This window comes from Pieris rapae, chromosome 13, assembly GCF_905147795.1.
Source record: "Pieris rapae chromosome 13, ilPieRapa1.1, whole genome shotgun sequence".
Classification (NCBI taxonomy): domain Eukaryota; kingdom Metazoa; phylum Arthropoda; class Insecta; order Lepidoptera; family Pieridae; genus Pieris; species Pieris rapae.
The window spans coordinates 4,303,448-4,321,390 of record NC_059521.1 but is presented as its reverse complement, the minus strand read 5'-3'; the positions used below and the strand labels follow the sequence as shown (position 1 = coordinate 4,321,390).

Sequence of the window (17,943 nt, the reverse complement as noted above, 5' to 3'; positions counted from 1 at the left end):
GTATTGTGAACTATTGAAAGTCAAAGTTATAGTTATAATATTATCAGTCTATCATCTCTCACAGTTCCGATACTAATATTGTCCTTATTACCAGTAACCAGTCCATACGATTATATGCCTTTCATGTTAAGGCTATTTTAAAGCGAGCGAGAGAGAGCGGCTTATTATTTTAATTTCAAATTGAGTAACAGCTGCGAGCGAACCTTTCTTTGTAGTACAGTTTTATTTCTTGTCATTCCTTACATCCTTCTATTTTATATAATGTATTTTTATTGCATATATAATGCGCTTGACAACATATGTGAGAGAGTTCTTAGTATAAACATTGTTTTTCAGGCGACAACGTGGTGGTGGGTGACAAAGTGATCTTAAACCCTGTAAATGCTGGGCAGCAAGTGCTTCATGTGTCTGCCAATCACGAGTTACCAGATAATGGTGGTTGTATGGAGGTATGGTCTTATGTTTAATTTGATAATTCAAAATCTTAATTTATTAGCCTGACAGTGGAATGTACAAAATTACGTATGATTATCCCGTTTATAGTGTTTGAATGTTCATTTGATTATTGATGTTGTAATACACAAAAATATGAAGGTGCTAAACAAAGAAAAACCGATTCAACTTAGCGTCCTTTAAAAAAAAGTCCAAGTTTTAAAAGGCCGGCAAAGCACTTGCGAGCATTCTGGTAATGTGAATCTCCAAGGGCGGAGGTATCACTTTACATAAAAATTCAAAGGATTCTTTTTTATTCAATACAGTGAAGATAAGTGTTGACTATGCGTTTCTTATAATTTCTAGGTGAACGTAGTTAACTCGTCAACGTCCTGGAAGGTCACTCTATTCTTAGAACACAAAGAGAACCAAGAAGAGATCCTCAAAGGAGGGGATGTAGTGCGACTCTTCCACGCCGAACAAGAGAAGTTTCTTACCATGGACGCGTATAGAGAGAGACAGCATGTGTTTTTGAGAACCACTGGCCGGTCCAGTGCCACTGCTGCTACCAGCAGTAAAGCCTTGTGGGAGATTGAGGTGAGTGGGAAAAGCTTTCACAAGCAAGAAACCAGTTTACATATGACTTATTGCTGTGAAACATCTATAGCCGCACGTAAAACCGATTTCTGGCGTGGCGACGCATGCCGTGGCGACGCATGCCGTGGCGACGCGTCGCCACGCTATATGATATACAGTCTAAATGCAGTAGTCAATTTCACATTAAAAATATTTAATGAAAATAATGTTTATTCAACAAATAGTCATCGTTATCTGGAAAAAAATCGTAATATTTTATTTGATCATTATGACATATTTAGTTCCTATCACAATCTGTTCTTTTCTGCATATTACTTTTACAAAATAATGTCGATGTTTCACATCTGCCAGGCGTCCCGTGACGGCTCACATTTTTTTTTTAGATAAAAAGCTATTAAAGAGTAAAAATCTATTTGTATACTTTTTATATTGTATCAAAACTTATTTATTAGTATTTCGATAACTACTTAATGAAAAAAGATGATTGTTTAAAAAATATAAATCTCCAAATAAAATACTACAAAACAACATACAACTTATTCAATGAAATTGGTTTCCATGGGTTGCGATGATTACCCATTTTTGGTTGTTCCGTAGGTTCGGTTACCTCCCTATAAAAATAGTCCCACACGATAGGACACATTTAGACATATATGAAATACTGTTAAACTTTGTGCTAGGTGGTCCAACACGATCCATGCAGAGGAGGTGCGGGTCACTGGAACTCCATATTCAGGTTTAAACACCTCGCTACTGGACATTACTTGGCCGCCGAAGCCTGCCCGAAAGCCTCGTAAGTTGATACCTTTTAATTACATAACATTCTTTCTTACGTCTTTATTGTTGGAAAGAGACAAAAAGCTATATCGTTTTTTTTAATTAATGTTCTAAAAAATATATTGATTTTCAGCGAATCCAGCAACGATGGCTTAGAACCAGCATATCAGCTGATCTCAGTACCGCACTCGTCAGAAATAGCGACGCTCTTCGAATTGGACCCTACTACAATGACTCATTCGGACGCACCCGTGCCACAGAGCAGTTATGTTAGGTGAGAAAACATAGTACTATTAAAACTTTGTATAGTGGAAAGGCCGTTCGAAATTAGCGTTAAACATATTTTTTTATTTGGTATTATAAAAAAAGGGTATTTAATATGTTAAAACTTGCAGACTAAAAATATTACTGTATATATTTATTTGTCCCCAGATTACAACATCTTTGTACGCACACCTGGGTTCATTCAACATCGATACCCATAGACAAGGATGAGGATAAACCTGTCATGTCCAAGGTAAGTAAATAAATAAATCGTTATTTGTTTATAATAAATATTCTCAATAATAAATAAATTGGCATTCAAATGTCGTATTAATAAGCATAAGGACAGTGTTGTCAAAATTTATGACAAAAAAATTCTTCCACATTATAAAAACACTTTAGAACTTTACTATATTTCACATAGTAATATTTACATATATACTAGCCTCACATATTCCTAATTGTCACACTTTAAAAAAATATTTTAACAAAAACATTTCATATAGCAATAATTGTAAATATATGCAAAATATAACAAAAATTAACCGATTGGTTTTCAGGTCGGTTGTTCAGTTATAAAGGAAGATAAAGAAGCATTCGCTCTAATATCAGTGTCGCCCAGCGAAGTAAGAGATTTGGATTTCGCCAACGACGCATGTAAAGTGCTGTCTGCACTCTCTACAAAACTGCATCAAGGGAATATAGAACACAATGAGATGAAGTAAGTTTGATTAATTTTTAGAGTTTTAATAAATCGAATACTTTTTACAACGGACAGAGAGATAATCTGGCTCATTCGAAATCATATATTATGTTCAACATTGTAAAGTTTTGCCTAAATGAGCAAAAACTATTTTTTTAAGCTGTAAATTGGCTTTAAAATTGTCCAAGTGTTTGTCAGTTAACCAAATAATAATCCTTTTACTAAAATCATGCCGAGCACTTTAACTTCACTTTGATAAGATTATTACAAATCGTCAAAGCAAATATTTTTGACGTGACAACCTCTAATAAAATGATGAACGCCGCCGAATAGCAAGCGTACACTGAGCGTAACGGGACACTCATTGTCCCGTTACGCTCATTGTACGCTTGCGCCGCATCTATCTCTCTTCCACCGAAGACTTAAGTATGCAATCATTACATCAATGTTTTGTTATGACGTTGTCACATTAAACTATCGTCCGTAAACCGACGTTTACAGACAAACCTTTTCTTGTTCACTTTTCTTTTTCTATTTACAGAGCCCTAACTTGCCTCCTTCAAGACATAGTGTACTTCATAGCTGGGTATGAAAATGAGCCCAATAAATCGAAAGCTCTAGATCTTGTCGTGGAAAACCCTAATCGGGACAGACAGAAGTTACTAAGAGAGCAGTATATTCTAGGACAGCTGTTTAAAATATTACAAGTGAGTTTTTTGTTCAGTTATATCCTACTCGCTTCGAATTATGTTAGTACTTTAGTTTCATTCTTGGTTTACTAAACTGTATATCTTTGACGTATCTTCGTCAGCAGGTTATGTGATTTGTCAAAAAAATAGTATACTAATAGTAGTACCTTCTTCGTAGTAGTAGTTCGTAGTTCTTAATAATAATAAAATATAAAGATCAAATTGTTTTATTGTTATCATTAGAATGTGATTTGTTTCAAGGGTCCATTTGAAGAATCTTCAGAAGGCGAACCGTTCCTAAAGATTGAGGAGCTCTATGATCCCAGATACGCGCCCTACAAGTTTATATTCAGACTTTGCTATAGAATATTACGGTTGAGCCAACAGGATTATAGGAAAAATCAGGTATGTATTTTATTGTAATAAAAATCTCCAATAGAAAAAGTATAAACAAGTAAACAATAACTTCCCAAAAAATTATATCGTTTTATAATAAAACACATAATTTATGATACATAAGATTAAAATATACGCGAGTAATGCCTTGTCTCATTTCTATAACATTATTTATGATTACTCAAGACTCAAGTCTTCTCCCGGACAAGAGCATTTGAGAGTAGTCAAAATCCTATTTATATGTATTCATAAAGGATGAATAATTATTATTAATGATTTTTTAAGATACATTTTGTTTACTATTCGCGTTGACGAGTGCATTTCTTTATCTACAGGAATACATAGCAAAACACTTTGGCTTCATGCAAAAGCAAATCGGTTACGACATATTAGCGGAAGACACTATCACTGCCCTCTTACACAACAACAGGAAGTTGTTGGAGAAACACATTACCGCTGCTGAAATTGAGACTTTTGTTGGTACGTTCTAAATGATAAAGATCACAGGATAATAAAATGTATTAATTTTTATTGTTTTTTCTGATATTTGACGAACATCGAAATTGTAATGATTCATGGAAAATCCACTAATACAAAACATTTTTCTACAGGTCTGGTACGCAAGAACATGAAGACATGGCAATCTCGGTTCTTGGACTACCTGAGTGACCTCTGTATCTCCAACCGGAAGGCCATTGCCGTAACACAAGAGTTGATCTGCAAAAGCGTCCTTTGTGCAAATAACGCAGACATACTTATTGAAACCAGGTTTGTGGACAGATTTTAAAAACTTCCTCTTTCTGGTACTATAGTGATTGCTACTTTCATAGACGCGAGAGAGTGGAACTGTAACACGATATTAATTTCTCATTTTTTTACAGATTAGTTACCACAAAATATGAGAGTAAGTCTCCGGACGATGGTCAGAATTATTCCGTAGATGTTATCCTGCTATGGAATGATAAACAGGTAAATATTAAGAACTTCTATAATTTCGCCTCTCATTTTAGACGTGTGAACTTTTTATTATTTTTTATTTATTTATAAATTAGCTCTTTGGCACTGGTCTGCCGTAAACGTACCATTATAATAGGAGAATTTGTGGAATAAGATATCTATTATCTTCGCAGTCCAAGCGCCTTCTATCACAGTTAGCGGCGGAAGCAAAGGCGGACCCTCGTTGTGAAGCGGCAGCCATCTTGGATTACTACAGACACCAGCTTGACTTATTCTCAAATATGTGCCTTAATAGACAATACTTGGCTTTAAACAGTCTTTCTCAACAACTTCATATCGATCTAATTCTTAAGTAAGTTCTTCTTTATGTTATCTTCATACGTATGTAAGGTTGCATAGTGCTCCACGAAACATCAGTATTTATTTGCGCCAGTGTGCACACGCCCGACTAGGTTCTTTGTCTAAAATCACTAAACGCGAATTAAGATCCCCAGATGCGGGCGCGGTCGTCACAGGCCCTCGACCGGACGAACGCCCCGCCGGCCGTGATCTACTTCGCAATAATTTAATTCTATATAATAGCTTCTGATAATCCATATAGCGACTAATATAGCCTAATTATTACGTATACACGTACGTATACGATGCGTAAAAGATTGACGATGTTTAATAATATAACTCCAAATAAATTTATTCCCAACAAATAGTTCTAAGAGTTTTTTGAAGCTTTGGAGCGTTGCAACCGTATACACTATGATTATATTAATTTCATTTATTAATTATAATAAACAAACGTATGAACAGGTGCATGTCAAACGAGTCACTTCCACATGAAGTGCGAGCATCATTTTGCCGACTGATGCTTCACCTTCATGTGGATAGAGACCCGCAAGAACCAGTCACGCCGGTGAAATACGCTAGACTGTGGACGGAGGTGGCTGATACCATACATATACACGAGTGAGTATTTATTATTGGATAGGTAGAATCATATTATTTATAATAAAAACAATGTGTTTGTATGGACATTTGATTGACTAAAATAGTATGGGCATAGTGATAAGGAATATAGTTTTTATATACTAAAAACTATATTCCTCACAATAATAAATTTTTACAGCGTGTATAATTTTTTCAGCTACCAATGTGTACGCGGCGGACCTCACTCTACCCGTGATATAGTAAAGAAACAATTCTCTTCAACAATTGAGTTTGTTGAGAGCTACCTCTGTAACGTTGTCAAGATGACCTGGTATTTTGGAGACCACGACCAGAATAAATTGACATTTGAAGTAGTGAAATTGGCCAGGGAACTTATATACTTTGGGTTTTATAGGTAAGTGATAATTAGCCAACTAGTGGCGCAAGAATCATGAAAATATCCATTATTAGACAGCCAGTTTAATCGCGCTTTCGTTGGCTGTTTTTTCTGTCTTCAGCTATTTTTACGGATCTTATATTAACATAAATAGGATAATAATATTTTTGTTACGTTAACCCAACTTTTTTATAATTACCTTGATATATATTATGTATATAACTGAATTACAGGTATATAGACAATAATATATCAGCACTAGTTAATTAGAAAAAAATATTACAGCTTCAGCGATCTATTACGTCTCACCAAAACCCTCCTAAGTATATTGGACAGTGTGACTACGATTGATCTGCTAGACGATACACGTGCACTAACTGGAGACGTTGAATGTAAGTATTTTTTACTTCGCATAGTTACCTATTAATGATATTGCATTAGTCTACCTACTAATGATATAAGTAGTAGTTCTCTGTAACAATATATAAAATACTATTTACAAGCAGCCCAGGATGTTGAGATAAAAAAGAAAAGTAAGTGTTAATATTCCATCATGTTTTATAAAGTATAATAACCGTGTTTTACTTTTATGTTGTTTAATGTCTTTCAGCTGAAGGTGGCGTGCTACGTACAATTGGAGACATGGGGGCTGTAATGACTTCAATCACTCTAGGAGCTGCTAATGTGAGTAAACTATTGTACATTTAGAGGTATGATAATTGAATTACAGTAAATAACAAAATATTCATCATCTTTAACCACTTCATTAAAAACAAAATTATCACTAACATTTCATAATTACATAAATTTACTAAAAATCTCAAACAATATCTTGTTAACCTGTCCTATACTGATACGAATAATATTCTTACTGTAGTTTAAATATAAGTGTGTTATGTAGAAATAATTAAGTAAAATACTGTTTACATGAGAAAAGAAAGAGACTGGCTGCCTACAAAACAGGGAATCTTCTTTCTTTCTCTTCTTTGGGGTGTTTTTCTTTATTTCTCTTCATTCTTTAACTGAAATTTTCACTTTATTATTTAAACAGGAGTAAAATAAATTTGTAACATTTGATTTCATATATCGTTAAGAATATACTTTGTTTACAAAATTTAAATTTACTAAATAATGAGAGAATTAAAAATAATTTCAGCAAGTGGTGAGCGGAGGGAACGCTCAACGCAGCCCATCAGCACTCGCGCTGGCACGAAAACATCCACTCGTTATGGACACCAAACTCAAGATCATTGAGATTCTCCAGGTAAAATTATTTTGTAACTATTAAAAGACTGGTAACACAAAAACCTACAAAAGACAAACTTTTGTCTAGTAATTAATTATTATGAGCTTCGTTAAAAACCAAGTCCATATAGACAAAACTCCTCTAGAACATTTTCTAAAGGTATTTTAACAAGAATCAAGACTACAAAATCGGAGTGATTTTTTAGTTCATCCTGGACGTTCGGTTGGACTACCGCATCAGCTGTCTGCTGTCCATCTTCAAGAAGGAGTTCGAGCAGGCCGGTGATAAGGCAGACAGCATCGCCCGGGCTGATGTTGAGGCAATTGGTCTGCAAGCCGAAGGCATCTTTAGTTGCCAGTCAGTATGAACTTACAAGTTGAATAATCAAGAGAATGGGATAAAGGGTTGAACACAGACTTAGCGTACGCAATTAAGTGCGTATACGTAATTTACGTATGCGTATGTTAGAGTCGTCTTGTTTTCTTTATTGGTTTAGTTAGAAAGTATTCTTAGAATAGTGGTGGGGTACAAAAAACTCATATAAGATATAAGTAACAATATATAATACAACATTTTAACACTTGTCTTTGGTAATGTAACAAATGGGTGATGAAAGTGACTAAAGCATGCCTAATATAATACAGGTGGTGGGGACTATATAAAATTTTAATGCTTATATATCTACTATTCTTTTTATTTTTTACTAGGTTTTTTACATACGCTATTCATTTTAAATATTGCTTAGAAGTTATATTCTATAGATAGATTTAAAAGTTAAAAAATATGGTTATCCCTTTTATTGAAATATTAATAGTTAGAGATAACAATATTCTACATACATCACCAAACTCTTTGAGTATTTGCACATTAATAAATAGTTTTATTTCTATATTAAATAATAGACTTGTTTTTTAACTTAGTAGTTGTAAATTGATTTAATTTATTTGCTAATTTTAGCAAATTAGAACGGCCATAGCATAATTTTTATCAAAATATTTGTTTAATTTTTATCTTTCTCTAGATATTATTTTAGGAGCTAATTTTAATTAATATTTTACAGAACAATTCAGACTGTGCCTGACAACTGTCTTCCAAAAAATGTAGATTTGTTAGTAAGATAATCTATACCGCATGATACGTAGCATGGACTAGTAACCATTAATTGTTTGAATAAAAATATATTAAGGAATGCTGTATAAAAATGGTATTAAAACTTCCAGTACTGCATCAAAATCAGCTATTTATTGCCAGTATTTACTAACACATCGTAGCCAAGAAATCTGAATCTTGACTCGCTATGTTATTATCTCCTAAATGCTGATTTAAATGGGACCCTTAAAAGAACAATCGTCTAAAAATAGCTTATATTGCTCAATACTTACATACTGAAGTAAAAGTTGAAACGATCAGTAAACAGTTGATTAATGAGGGTAGAAAGATTACTCTCACAATTTTGATAAATATTTTATACGTATCGTAAGCAAATTCAAAATCGCATCACCACTATGTGGAACCAGCTGCCCACTGAAGTATTTCCGGACCAATTCGACTTAGAGTCCTTCTAGGAAAAAAAAAATTAATTAAAAAAAAATTCTCGCCATCAATACCTATTTGAACTAAGGAATACATATAAAAAGTTTTGCGCAACATATTTTGCAACGATATTTATATAAAAATACAGCATTCCAATAAGATATTTTTATTTTGAACAAAGTCCCTAACTAACTAAATCTCATACAAACCAAGCGTGTGTTGGTCTTAGTGTTGGCACAAATATGTATAAATAATGTTTGATGATTGTTTATGCATCCTGCCGTAGTATGTGTTGTAAGTTTGTTTGTATTTCTAAGCATGCTTATTTAACCAATACATGTATCACTTACACCAGATTCCGGAAAACTACTTCTCAGTTTGTGTGTGTGTGTGTGTGTATTGAGTGTACTTAACCTTGACGTAAAAAATTAAAATGTTTTAATAGTATTATTAATGCATTGGGAATTAAGAACGAGGAAAATCACTTTCTTGAAAAAGATTACGTGAAGATATAGAAGCCTTGTTATAAATTACTAACGATGCTTTTATTAATACAGTGTAAACTATATAACGACACTCAAGGAACTGTGTTTATTTTGACATTACAAAGACTTTCGTTAAATGGAAAGACTAAAAATCTGTATTAGAATTAGTAAAAGTTTATTTCAGACTAGTGTTATTAATAAGATAAAACACAATTCTTATTTGAACGCGATTGCGTATAGTCTGTTATGATGCCTTTTGCTGTACCAGAAATTATGTTGTATTTTTTTACTTAATTTATTAATTTTGCGATATTGATGGATCTTCGTGACAATGTCCGCTCTAGGGGGTTTGTCGTTAAATCGATTTACACTGTATTTGCATGTTTGGCGACTAATATTTTCTTGATTTGCATCTTTTTAGTTGAGATATTTCGAGTGTTATTTGCGTTTTTTTTTTCAGGTAAGCTATAGCTAAAAATATATCATCATCGATCCTGTTATAGGTATATAGATAAATAAAAAATAGTATAGTGTATCTACAGATGAATAAGCGCACACCTGTATCATTCCTTAACTAATTTACCACATTTTATAAATAATTTTGTTATAATGTTCCAAAATAAACGTATTTTATTTTATTTTATTTTATTTAAAAAACATTTACTAATGTCCGCGTTCCATTAGATCCACTATAATATTATGTAGAGTTACCCTATCTCCTCTCAACTACATTATTTAGTTTCAAAAACGCTTCAAAATGTCCTACATACCCTAAACTTAGCCATCACCGTATGACAGAGTATCTGTAATAGGAACGGCCTGGATCTGGATGGGCGTGGCGGAGGCAAAGTCCTTCGCGTGTTACTCCAGCTCTGTTCGCAAGGCGCTTCGGCTGCGCTCGTCTCTGGCGCTCTTGCTCTGCTCTTCAGACATTTCAGTCAGCGGCAGGAGGTGTTGGCTGCGTTTAAGCAGGTCAGACAGCATAGTTTATTTCTTTCTTCAGACTATTAGTTTATTTATACATGATTTATTTATTTATTTCCAGTAAATTTTCGTATCTTAACAGCTTACAACTAATGCGATAGAATTCCATTATATTAACCCACACCAACTAACCTACATACAAATATTAAAAAATTAAACTTAAATTCCTAAATCTTATAACTAACAATATAGCAAGCAACTCTTGTGAACTCGGCCAGCGTACAAACAACGTCCACCTCAATGGAAATTTTGTTAATGATCTGTATTGCTCGCGTGAGTGGCGCTTTGCTAAACAAGTGTAATAGTAATAAGTGTTTTATGTCTTAGACCCAAAAAGTCGACGACGTGTGTCAGGCACTGGAGGTTGATCACCTACTTGCCTATTAGATTTAAAAATGATCATGAAACAAATTCAGAAATCTTAAGGTCAAGGCTTAAAGAGGTTGTAGCACCACTGATTTTTTTATTATTATACTTAGAAAGAAAACCATGCTTAGAAATCATCAATCAATAACCAGAGTTGTAAGTCACAGATCAAATATTAGCCAATACTAAAAGCGATTTTAGAATACTTAAAAGTATTATTCTAGGTACAACTACTAGTGTCGGACGCAGATGTGGAGTCTTACAAGCAGATAAAGGCAGACCTAGACGTTCTACGACAGAGTGTGGAGAAATCGGAACTCTGGGTCTTCAATAAAGGCCGAGCTGGAACATTAGACGACCATACAGGTTTGTTTAAAGGTTTCTTCTTTAACTTGTCTCTTGATTAGAATTCCGTTTTGGTTGGTTATAGGTTAACTGTTAACTAAACTAAAAATTTTTGAAAATCACAAAAATAAGTATCGTTATGACTAGTGTAAATAATATTAATTAATACTTAAGAATATGATAGAGATATTTTGCATACCTTGATAGCAATAGGATTTAAGGTGAAATAATTACAGAAATCAAAGGTACGGTTGGTCCGGGCGGGGCAGTGTTAGAGCGTAACGCGTCGTTGGACAACGTACTCGACACGTCCAAAACCGCGAAGTACGATACCATGAGTGAATATAAGAAAATTAAACAGGTATTTTTTATTATGTATGTTTGGCGTTTATGTATTCCATGAATCCGAACTTCAGATTTGTATTCTAAAGTACTAAATAATATAATCATAAACTTTTATATAATTATGTTTTCTGTTATGTCATATACTTTTATTACCTTGGCGGATAGGAAATAAAAAGTTTGGAAGGTATACGCAAATTCAATAAATATTTGTTTCTTAGATTCTAGAACGAATGATAAAGTACTGCACTAGCGGGAATAATGGTGATAGTGGTTCCGGCAGACCAAGGAGACATGAGCAGAGGCTCCTCAGGAACATTGGCGTTCATAATATCGTCCTTGACTTGCTGCAGGTACCATTTTGTATAATTTGAATCAACGTCCAATTTACTTGAAGAATTAACGAATAATATTAAAAAAATAAACCAAACATCGGTTACTACTAGAATATAAAAAAGCTTTTAATGAGGTTAAGATAGATTGGGCAGTTAGTATAATCCATTACCATATTTTAGGTGCCTCATGACGAAGACGATGCGGCTATGAACGAACTGCTGGATCTCGCTCACGAGTTTCTCCAGCACTTCTGTCACGGTAACCAGCAGAACCAAACTATACTTCACAAACATCTGGATTTATTTCTTAACGCTAGTGTAAGTGGTCTAATAAAAGCCGCGTTTTGAAGCAAAATCTCTGTCTCTCTCTTTCTCTCTATCTCTCTCTCTCTCTCTTACGCATCGTAGTCTGTGTTTAAATGGAAAGTATACTACTATTACTAACATAATATTGATTAATACAGATACGTGAAGCACAAACGGTGTGCGCTATATTTGAAGAAAACGCCAATTTATGTGATCGGGAGGGTAATGAAAAAGTTGCAGCTCACTTCGTCCACTGTATCGAGACACATGGGAAAAGACCAGCGTACTTAAGATTTCTACGGACTATAGTACGCGCCGGGGGTCAACATATACGGCGCAGTCAGGATCTAGTTATGCAAGAGGTACCATCTTAATTTAAATCATTGTCGTCATCAAGCATTTTGGAGATCATAAGTTATGTAGCTGCAAATCTTAAGTAACCAAAAAATGCCGGTCCGTGAAATTTAATTTTAATTAATTCGTTCTTTAATTCTGTTGATAAAGTTCACATCTTAAACCTTTTAAATTAATGTCGTTGTCTATTCATTGCACACAATACAATTTTGCATACTTCAACCTAAAAATACTACAAATCATAAAAATCAATGTAAACGTTTGTCCCTAGATGGTGAACGCAGGTGAAGACGTTCTGGTGTTCTACAACGACAAAGTGTCATTCAATCACTTTATACAGATGATGCGCGAGTACAAACAAACTGGGGAAATGCCGGAAGTTCTTACGTGCGTAAACTACATTGACATCGTACTTGCTATAAGAAATTATAAGTCTTAAAATTTTAATTCTTAAAATGCCGGCAACGTACTCGCTATCCCTCTGAGATTGAGTGTTGCCCCTTTTTTCCCCTTTTCTATAAAAATAAATATTGCCATACATTTAACAAAGAATTTTACTACTCTTAGATGTAGCCCCTGTCCGGAAGAGGGCTATATATATAAATTCTATCATTACAGGTACCATATTCAACTGGTAAAACTCCTAACCTGTTGCACTCTGGGAAAGAATGTGTACACGGAAATTAAATGCCACAGCCTCTTACCATTGGACGACATCGTAGCCATGATCACCCATCCTGACTGTATACCTGAAGTACGTACTTTAAACTCTTTCACAATTTATCTTCCTTTCCTCCTCTTGTGAGCAAAAGTTTTTTGTAGGAATCCTCAAAAACGTATTTCATTTCCAAGCATAGACAATGTATGGGTGTAAAAAAAGTAATCTTAATTTTTACTTATTGTAAAAGATTAATAATTTGTTGATAATAAACTAGGTTATCTAGTTTTTGGGAACCGTGACTGACTAAACTACTTATACAATTTAACTTTAATTCTAACACAATAGATTTAAATTCTCAAGGCAGGAATGCATATTTTTTCAGTTTAATGTTGTTTTGTTATATTTTTTTGTTGTTAAATGTTTAAACAGTCGGGTAATGATTTGTTTCTGTTGATAGATAAGCACTATCAAAACAGACATCGTTTGATATTTCCACAATTTCTGACTTATTCTTAAAAATATTATGACATTGAAACATGGCAGTAAAAAAGTATCTCAATAATGTTTTGAAAATCGCAGGTAAAAGAAGCATACGTGGGATTCCTGAACCACTGCTACATCGACACTGAAGTGGAAATGAAGGAGATCTACTCCAGCAATTACATGTGGGATCTCTTCGAACGGTCCTTCCTGCAGGACATGAATGCCATACTGCAACCTGTGCCAGGTTAGTATTATTAAGTATAGCACATTAAATTTAAAAATGTTATACAAACTGAAATTTCCTTTACTTATTTCATTTTTTTTAATTAAACGGCGTATAACGGGGCAATATTTTAAATTTTTCTTTAGGAACGTCATCCGAGCCAGAAAAAATGTCTGGCGGCAGCAAGCAAGCATGGGTGGACTATGTGACAGACGTATTGATGCATACAATATGTACATTCTTCAACTCTCCTTTCAGCGATCAAAGCACCACTGTACAGGTTTTACATACTATATTATTAGTATATACTATTGAGTAATAACTAAAAATATAAAATGTTTATATATATATAGATAGTTTCTTTGTAGAAAAAGTCCAATTGCACTCTTTTACCCTTTCGTATGTTTCTCTAAACAGTAAAGATAAAAAAATGAAAATAATAATTCAAAGAATTCTTTAAGATTCTATACGAAGAGTTACCTATTTGAGAACGACATATCTATAATGGTAATTCTGCATACTTGGTATGAGACCTTTGGGATTAAGAATTTCCGTCGATGGTATATAATTGTCACTATATAGAATGGTCATAAATAATCTTTCTTGGATTTTCAGACACGACAATCTATATTCGTGAAACTACTTCAAAGCACATTCCGTATCTACCAGTGCCCATGGCTCAATCCGCCTCAGAAACTTAACGTTGAAAAGTGTATTAGAACACTCAGCGATGTTGGTAAGCAACACTGTTAATACTAGACATTTTGTTTTTCTTAAACTATGGGGTTTTGTAATTTTAGACTACTAGTAACGTCGCCAGCTATACCTTGACCGAATAGCGCATCCACAAAATATACCTTTTATAAGGTAAACGGTGTTAATATTTTTTCAAATATGAATAAACATTTTCAGCAAAGACACGAAGTATAGCGATACCACTAGAGCTTGAAGCTAAAATCCAGACGGTATTCGAAAAGGCTGCTGCTCTTTCCAGGCAAACTAGCAAATGGCTACTTGTATCTAAAACAAGCAAACTTGAGAAAATGGCTTCGCAGGTATGTTTCTTTTTTATAGTTGATTTAAATATGTAAAAGTATAATTCTATATTATGTGTGTAATTCTTGAGGCATTGTTTAATTGAAATAAAAAATAAACTATTTTTTTCTTTTTTCCTAAAATTTTATCAAAAAGAAAGCTAATTATATTACCAAATAATTATATATTTCACAGCCAATTAACTTCATTAGCCGGTCAATTAAAAATATTTATTCCGTCATAATATGTCAAAAGAAATATTTTTATGTCATATGCATCATCTTTTTTATTTCTGCCAAATAATGACTCTATCGTATAAATGTCCGAAGCACTAGCCAGCCAGTTTATGAAATGTTGTAAAAACGCTATGGCTGAATATCTTTCAGGCTGCTAGTTAAACGGCGCCGTTTAGTTAGCGGCTAGACTGTTAATTGAATGGCTAATGAAGCTAATTGGCTGCGACATATGCATATCTTGTTTTAAACTCTTTCAGAGCAACCTACAAAACGATAGATCAGTGATGGAGGGTCTCCAAGAAATAGTCTCACTGCTTGAGGAACAGCTTCGGCCTTTATTGCAAGCGGAGCAATCGTTGTTAGTGGACATCCTGTATAAGCCACACAGACTCTTCACTTCGCCCGGAGAATTAACGCATCCAGATACCAGTGGCATATTCATATACAGGTACTAGATGATTGTAGAGGGGTGAAAATTTAGGGTTGCATGTATTTTTGTATGGTGTATCGTAAAAAAATAAAAACGAAAATTTTTGTCTAAAAAATAAATAAAAAAATTTAGGGGTGGACCACCCTTAACATTTAGGGGGATGAAAAATAGATGTTGTTCGATTCTCAGACCTACCCAATACGCACACAAAATTTCATGAGAATCGGTCGAGCCGTTTCGGAGGAGTTCGGTTACTAACCCCGTGACACAAGAATTTTATATATTAGATTTAGAATATGTTTGTACTACGGGTAGTAAAAACTGTATGACTCAAACAGAACAAGTAGATGATGAAAAGTTCTGACACGGAATTTCGTCTTTTATTTTGCATGGTTTCTTTGTTTCGTGATAGATAAATAAATAGTATTGGAAGAAATTGTATTTACTCTTAATATTGCAGATTAATCAGGCATACCGAGAAACTTCTTGAAGAAAAAGAAGAGAAATTATGTGTTAAAGTGCTTCGTACTTTAAGAGAGATGATGGCTGTCGATCCTGAATATGGGGAAAAAGTATGTTTTATTTTAAGTTCGCTGAAGTTTTAAAAACTCTAAGAAATACTGATTATTCCAAAAAAAAATAGCTATTTTTCTCCCTTAAATATATAATTTATCTCCAGTTTTTATTAGTGACATAGATGTGGCCCACTTGCAAATATTATGAAACATATTGTTAGAAAACAATATTTTTATTTTATATAGCTTATAATCAAATAATTTAATAACACGATGTACATAACTGACCTACTTTAAATGTTTTCGCTAAGTTTTATTTTAAATTTTATTAATTATTTAAGAAATAAACTTTGAACCCACCTTTTCAGGGCAATCAATTGCGAAACAAATTACTATCTCAGTACTTCGTGAATAGAAAATCTGAACCAAAGGTACAACCCCAAACCCCGCTTGTCACCGTAACTCACGGACCTGGAGGTATGTAACAGTCTTATATATTTACAAAATTAAAAAAAAATGCAATTTTACACAGAAGCATATTTAATTAAAAGGCGTAAGTTGTCTAGATATCACATAGAACTTTTAGCTTGGTTAGTCTTAGTAAATAAAGCCTTAGTCACATCATGTTTTTGTGAGCAATTTTTATTCATAATCTGGCAATATCACGCTCGATAGTGTAGATTATTTATTTTTCAACGCATGCGCAGCTGAATCTCAACCGCAAGTGAAGACAGGTTTGTCCATTTTCTATTATTTTAAGGAACAAATACAAAAGTAGGTAATGTATAACGTAAAAACATAGTCATTTTAAATTCGACATTTTACACTATCATTGAAATTAAAAATCATTTACGTAATTAAATATATAGTTTTTATTTATCTTAATGTCACAAAGTTTGTATCAAAAATTGTCACTTAATAACAGATGTACCGTGAGTGATATGCCACTACCATCTTGACACAGATTTTTCCTTACAAATTATTGAATCAACCTAGGCTTATACAGGCGTGTTCATAGAAACAACAATTCAACGATATTTACAGCAAAGGTGTTAATGCGCACTGGTCAAACATTGGCACAAGTACAAGCGCATTTAGATCGTGAAGGGGCATCCGATCTGGTGGTGGAACTCGTCATCAATAGCACAAATCGACCGGCCATATTCCTGGAAGCTATTCAACTAGGTATAATTACTTATTTATTTATTTAATTATAAGTAATCTAACAGCTTATATTTATACATATTATAATGCAAAACAGATTACATAGATAAACAATTTATGTATAAAAAAAACAGAAAACAAGCAAGTGCATTAATAAATAAAGATACATTAAAAAAACATAAGAATAAAATTAAAGTAAACTGATATTTAACATTTAATACCAACAAATTATGCTTAGAATTTAAAACTACTACTTAAACAAAATCAGTCTTCCCGCTTATGTTATGTTATTAAATTCGCTATTAATTATATTTCATACGTATTTCTTTGCAAAAACTGATACGTAAACAATTATGAACAAACGTTTACATCTACCTTAACATATACTTTGATATAACTGTCTCTTGAAATCCGGGATGCGAAAACGGGATATGTTGATAATTTTTAATTTGAGTCGATTAAATTTCAGGTATCGCACTACTCGAAGGCGGGAATCCGATCATCCAAAATAGTATATTTACCAAATTACAAAATGGGGAGATATCGCAGGCATTTTTAAAGGTTATAATTTTTTACTTTTAATGACAGGTTAAATTATAACAATTTTTTTACAGTTTCAGTGAGAGTGTTTTTTTAGTTAAACGCGCAAACTGTGAATATTAAATATTTAATATGTGTATTTTGAAAAATATTCTCGAATAGGTCTAAACCTCATTACCATAAAATATCATTTAAAAATGTGTATCTATGCAATGTATTAAAATATA

At 33.4% G+C, this 17,943-nt stretch overlaps 1 protein-coding gene across 2 annotated transcripts in view; it reads left to right on the top strand.

Moving 5' to 3' along the window:
* The window catches only part of LOC110993872 (inositol 1,4,5-trisphosphate receptor), a 45,621-nt gene that overhangs the window by 14,656 nt on the left and 13,022 nt on the right, over positions 1-17,943 (top strand). The window contains exons 7-43 of one of the 2 annotated variants that reach the window (XM_045630740.1): positions 337-449; positions 799-1,029; positions 1,710-1,822; positions 1,940-2,080; positions 2,239-2,323; positions 2,631-2,791; positions 3,315-3,480; positions 3,724-3,867; positions 4,194-4,338; positions 4,470-4,626; positions 4,740-4,827; positions 4,989-5,167; positions 5,620-5,775; positions 5,954-6,151; positions 6,419-6,525; positions 6,744-6,817; positions 7,290-7,397; positions 7,585-7,736; positions 8,440-8,487; positions 10,210-10,369; positions 10,972-11,113; positions 11,329-11,453; positions 11,656-11,787; positions 11,950-12,087; positions 12,234-12,437; positions 12,701-12,816; positions 13,048-13,183; positions 13,670-13,817; positions 13,943-14,076; positions 14,412-14,532; positions 14,709-14,851; positions 15,325-15,515; positions 15,958-16,069; positions 16,381-16,489; positions 16,720-16,746; positions 17,057-17,197; positions 17,646-17,737. In XM_045630740.1, coding sequence (XP_045486696.1) covers positions 337-449; positions 799-1,029; positions 1,710-1,822; positions 1,940-2,080; positions 2,239-2,323; positions 2,631-2,791; positions 3,315-3,480; positions 3,724-3,867; positions 4,194-4,338; positions 4,470-4,626; positions 4,740-4,827; positions 4,989-5,167; positions 5,620-5,775; positions 5,954-6,151; positions 6,419-6,525; positions 6,744-6,817; positions 7,290-7,397; positions 7,585-7,736; positions 8,440-8,487; positions 10,210-10,369; positions 10,972-11,113; positions 11,329-11,453; positions 11,656-11,787; positions 11,950-12,087; positions 12,234-12,437; positions 12,701-12,816; positions 13,048-13,183; positions 13,670-13,817; positions 13,943-14,076; positions 14,412-14,532; positions 14,709-14,851; positions 15,325-15,515; positions 15,958-16,069; positions 16,381-16,489; positions 16,720-16,746; positions 17,057-17,197; positions 17,646-17,737 — 4,937 coding nt within the window. The remainder of the gene's footprint in view (positions 1-336; positions 450-798; positions 1,030-1,709; positions 1,823-1,939; positions 2,081-2,238; positions 2,324-2,630; positions 2,792-3,314; positions 3,481-3,723; positions 3,868-4,193; positions 4,339-4,469; positions 4,627-4,739; positions 4,828-4,988; positions 5,168-5,619; positions 5,776-5,953; positions 6,152-6,418; positions 6,526-6,743; positions 6,818-7,289; positions 7,398-7,584; positions 7,737-8,439; positions 8,488-10,209; positions 10,370-10,971; positions 11,114-11,328; positions 11,454-11,655; positions 11,788-11,949; positions 12,088-12,233; positions 12,438-12,700; positions 12,817-13,047; positions 13,184-13,669; positions 13,818-13,942; positions 14,077-14,411; positions 14,533-14,708; positions 14,852-15,324; positions 15,516-15,957; positions 16,070-16,380; positions 16,490-16,719; positions 16,747-17,056; positions 17,198-17,645; positions 17,738-17,943) is intronic. The other variant, XM_022260260.2, reaches the window with a different exon arrangement.